The 5081-nt window shown below is 55.7% G+C and overlaps 1 protein-coding gene across 2 annotated transcripts in view; it reads right to left on the bottom strand.

The window, feature by feature from the left end:
• Nucleotides 1-3155, bottom strand: part of CSRP1 (cysteine and glycine-rich protein 1) — a 7648-nt gene extending 4493 nt beyond the window's left edge. Inside the window, exon 1 of one of the 2 annotated variants that reach the window (XM_009573959.1) lies at nucleotides 3042-3155. In XM_009573959.1, coding sequence (XP_009572254.1) covers nucleotides 3042-3153 — 112 coding nt within the window. In that variant the 5' untranslated portion in view covers nucleotides 3154-3155. The remainder of the gene's footprint in view (nucleotides 1-3041) is intronic. The other variant, XM_009573960.1, reaches the window with a different exon arrangement.
• Between the last annotated feature and the right edge of the window lie 1926 nt (nucleotides 3156-5081).

Genomic DNA, 5081 nt, shown 5'->3' with positions numbered 1-5081 from the left:
GGCACTAAACGCGGGGGCGAGAGGCAGCCTTCCTCGGCCCAATTACTAAATATGGTGCTTCTCCTCCGGGGCCGCAGAGAACCCCGTGGGCTGCTGCTGGGAGAAGGAGGTGGAAAGGGAAATGCCTCCTGCCATCTAAGGAGGATCTGGCAGGGTCATCTCCTGGCTACGAGCTCCCCCATCCCACCACAGCAGGAGCTGGGGATGGAGCACGCGTCCCTGCTGAGAAAGACCAGCTCTGGTAAACTGGTCCTGTAGCTGCCAGGCTAATGGGCTGGTGTTGGGGTTGTCTCTGCATTACCCTGGAGCTCATCAGGAGCAACGCTGCATTCAGACAGACCCCCCCGGAGGGGAATTTGGGCAATTTTACTGGCAGGTTCAAAGAGCTTTGTCCTAGGGGTGGGAGTGAATGATCTCAATGGCATCTGTCTTTCTCTCCCACTGTGCTGAGTGGATTTAGAGCTCTAACCTAAGCTTTCACAGTCCCTCATCTGCACGAGCCACAGACACTTCAAGAGGCAGCAGAAAAATTCCTTCCCGGTCTGCTTCCTAGAAATCAGCCCCCAGCTCCCGGGTTTCTGCATTGCAGAAATTCCAGCGCAGCACTCATGAAGTTAAGGACCTTTTGTTTTTCTAAGAGCAGTGGAATTGCTCCACAAAACAATTAGACAAGAGCTGCTGCTACTTTCAGAGGCCAAACGGCCTCATTACAGTACATGTCTGCCGTGTACTGTTGACTCAGTTGGATCGATGCCACTGAGTCAATCACCAAGTCACTCCCTGAGCCGATCTCCAGTTCTAATGCACTGTGGTAGGTTTGGCTCCTTTTTGATTTTTTTTGTCAGATCAGGTCAAAGTATTTGTTTTTCTCCCCTAAAGATAATGACTTCAAGTTCCCTGATGAGGCCCAAATGCAGCACTGGGGAACAGGCTGGGAACGCAGGAGTTGGGTGCAGCTCAGCATCACCCGCAGCTTGTGGCACAGGACTGGGAACGGCAGGCAGCACTGTGGGCTGGCATGCAAGCCACGGTCTGAACTGGGGAGCCCGCAGCCAGGACGGGCAGAACTGCTGGGGTACGTGTGGAGTGTGATTATGTACGTCTGCAAAGCACAGGGACAGGCGCCCCGGCTGTAGTTGGCTCTGGACCACTCCTGGTGACTTGCTTCCACGAGCAGATATGGGATGACCTTCTTCCCCGCTTTGGCTGGGTATCCCCTTCTCGAGGCAATGCCTTTTGCCTGATTTTGTGGCTCCTGGAGGCCTGCCCCGCACCCTGGGTGCCAGCATCGCGCGGCAGAAGCTTTCCCTAAGCAATCCAGCTGTGCTCAGGGGTCATGGGGAAGGACAGATACAGTGCAATGGGGTCCTAGTCCCCATACTGAGGTCCTTCACTGATATGGACTCAGACAGTAAAAGCCAGTGGCGGGGGCAGAGATCACATTCCCCACCCTCCTTATCTGAGGCTGCAGAAGAAACACGACTTCCTCCTGCAGAGAGCGGCCGCAATAAGGACACAGCCTGCCACCCCCCTGCCCGCCCGGGGGAAGCCTCTCCACAACTCCCCTTCTTAGTTCTTTCAAGCCAAAGCAAGGTTTCCAGCCTGGAAACTCCCCCACACGAGAGCTACCGGCCACGCTGGCCACTCTTCACACTGCGCAGGGAGCAGAGACGCGGCAACAGCCTCTCTCTCTTACATCTGCATCCATCTGTGCATGCCATGTCCCAGGCAGGCTGGCCAAGAAGTATCCAGTATCCGTGCCAGGTGGACACAGGAGCATGGCAGGGATCGGCCCCATGACGACACTGGTATTCCCCTGCTGGAATAGGTCTACTGAGAGTAGTTTTAGCTGCGCGCCTGTTCATAGACCCTAGCTCTGCTTGCTGCCCGTATGGAAAAGACCCATCTGTGCTCCCTGCTGCAATGGGATGGTGACACTGGGAACAGGGTACAGGGAGCAGCTGAGAAAATGTTAAACCTCAGCGGGACCTTGCTGCAAGGACAGCTCTGAAGATGCACTTCTGCATCTGTCACAGAGCAGCAGGAGTAGCGTGTTGATGAGCCATCAGTGAACACAAGCAATACACACACTCCTGTTAACACATGAGAATCACTAGTTCTGTTATGTGATAGTCTTAAAGGGCAGGGGACAGAAATCTGGTAAAACATAGGATAAGGACAGTGGTCACCTTTTCGTTCAAAGGTCCTGCAGCCCCCCTAGATGTGGATGCCCCAGGTTTAAGGAACTGCTCTCAGCAATGGAACATTACTCGCCTGTCCCTGCACTGCTGCCCTGGTATTCCCAAAGGGACAGGAAGGGCTTCTGGGGACCTGCAGCGTGAACCCAAGAGGATTTGTAGGTTCCAGCAGAGCAGGCAGAGGAAGGAGTTAATCCACAGCCAGATCCTGTTGTCCTGCCCTTCCCTGGAGGTGACACTTGGGTCCAAACATACAACAGAGATACCCTCCACAATAGCAGATTTCCAGGCAGGCTGGAGGTGATGCTTTAGCACTTCACAGTAGGCCTTCCATCAGCAGAAGGGCCAGGCCAGGACCACATCTTCTTCCCATCATCTCCTGAGACACAGGGGCAGGTCCCATGCCAGTTCCCAAAGTGGCAAAGCCACTTAGAAGATTAAAGCTAGCATCACCCCAGAGCAGTGCATGCGATCTCGTGCTACCACTGTTTCGAGAGTCCCTGTCTCATGCTCCAATCTTGAACATCTGGAGATAGTCTAGACAACTCAGCCTAGCCTTTCCCTGGTGTAGGGACAGACTAAGTCTTTGTGTGGGTGCTGGCTGAGGTCAGCCCTGACAGCTTGGATGGCCCGTGGTGTCCTGGGATGATCTGTGTTCCTTCAGCAGAACTTCCAAGTCTGGAGAAAAGCAGAAAGCCTGCCGTACGGCTCCCACAGCCGGGCTGTTTGTAGAGGAATCCTAACGAGCGTTTACACGGCCCATAAACAGGACATGACGGGGCGCCCAGCCAGCGGAGAGCCGGGAAGCAAGGCGGGAGGGGCGAGGGAAGGGCTGGTACTCACTGCACAAGAAGCAGGACTTGTGGAAGCTGCTGCCTTCACATTGCACCTCCTCGGCGAAGTAGACAGCCTTCTGGCACACGCCACACTTCTTTCCTCCTCCCCAGTTTGGCATCCTTGCAGAAAAAGCACAGGAGGAAACAGCGTCAGGGCGGGAGGCCAGGCAGGGTGCTGGCCGGGCAGGAGGCAGGGATGGGGCAGAGCGAGGCAGCCGGAGCAGGCACCCGCCCGCGGTGCTCCAGCAGCCATTCCACATCCGCACATGCGGAGACCACCCACGGATGTTTGCTGTTTGCACAGATTCGCAGGGCTGGTAATTAGCAGAATTAGCAGAACTCAGGATGCCCATGGGACCCATTGTCACAGCACCCAGCAGTATCAGCTGCCTCCTGGGGACCACCCGTCCTGCCAGCCAGGAGCAGCAGAAATCCCCCTGTCCTGGAAGCCGTGGGACCTCACAGCTCCTTTCTGTGCCAGGAAAAGGGAGGAAGCGGGACAATGATGTGAGACGGCACTCACAGAGGTACCCACAGCGCCGGCACCTCATTAGATCACAGCCCTGCTATTACCCCTCGACAGGGCAACGCAGCAATGGCCAGGGTGACTGATCCTTGGTGCTGGAGAGTGTACAGGTTGTCACCCCACCTGGAAACAGTTCCAGCTTCTCCTCCCCAAACACCTCTTCCATTTCTGCCACCACAGGGCAGGGGTATAGTCAGGGTTGCCCAAAGGGCAGGAGCTGACCCCTGATACCACCAAACACAGCGGGCTCTGGCACCGTGTCCCCCATAGCACCATTAGCCTGTGCCTTGCCTGGCCAACTGCTCACAGGTTCCCCCTGTACTCTGGCATCTCAGTCTCCTTCAGGACTGCAGGTACTGTCACGGAGGCTGGGAAATCAGCAGCCCTGGGGACACACGCTCACGTGCAGGGCAAACACCTGAGCACCAGCCGAAGCCACCATGCAGCGCCTTGGCAAGACATAAATGCTTCTGTTTCTCTCTCCTCTTTCCTGAAATGTATCTGATGAGACATGATCAAGAGGCCCCTTGATCTGGAAATTTGCAGATAACCCCAAAATGCTGTGAGCAGCTAACACAAGAGGCAGAGGTCCAACACAGAAGGGCCTTGATACTTTTGAAGATGGGACCAACATAAACCTCAAGACATTCAAACAACAAAGTCCTACAAGGAGATGCTGAGGGAGGCAGGCTGGTTAAGTGTGGCCAAGAGGAGGTTAAGAAGGATCTAACAGCAACCCAGGGTTGCTACAAAGACAACAAAACAAAACACTTTTTGGTGGTGCCCAATGATATGAGGAGGGTCAATGGTCACAAGCTGCAGCTTGGGAGGTCTCCAGAGACCTCTCTGCATCAACAGTTCTGTAATTCTCCATCCTGCTCCCACATGGGGACAGGCGGCAGAAGTCTCCCTCCCCTTTGCAGGCACAGCTGTGTGCTTCCCGACTCCTGAACAGCTTAAAGCAGCAGGACAAGGTCCCCAAAACCAAACACCATTTTCACACCACGCTGTGTGCCACCCCACAGCATGTGCAGGATCTCATCACCTCCCTTGGCTTGGCTGCTTGGCTATGAGGAAAGGATGCTGGGTCTGTCGGGGTGCACCGGGGGCACAGCCTTTGAGCCCACTCCTCGCAGCAGCTCTGAATCCCCGGGTCACCGCGGGCAGCTGAAGCCCCATCTCTGGGTCTCCAGTCCCCCACCCAGTGACTGAGCCAGCGGCACTGTCCTGCCTGGCAGGCGGTCAGGGAGATGGATGCTAAGCACAACAGCACTGGGGGCTGTACAAACGTCAAACAGAGAGATGAGGGAGGACGAAGCGCTGCAAACCCTCTGCTCACAGGCACAGCGAGATCTCTGTACCTTCCAGCATATGGAAAAGTCGAGCTCTGCCCTGTGTAAGAGTATTTGGTCAGGCAATAGAAAAGGGAAATTGATCCCAGCCTGGTGACAACAGCAGGCAGGGCAGGCAGGGCGCGGGCCAGGGCTGGCACACTGGCAGGGCTGCGCAGAGGCGCTGGCC

Source organism: Fulmarus glacialis, unplaced genomic scaffold (genome assembly GCF_000690835.1).
Source record: "Fulmarus glacialis isolate BGI_N327 unplaced genomic scaffold, ASM69083v1 scaffold30253, whole genome shotgun sequence".
Lineage (NCBI taxonomy): Eukaryota > Metazoa > Chordata > Aves > Procellariiformes > Procellariidae > Fulmarus > Fulmarus glacialis.
The sequence above is the reverse complement of the archived record's forward strand: the minus strand, read 5'-3'. Positions and strand labels throughout refer to the sequence as shown.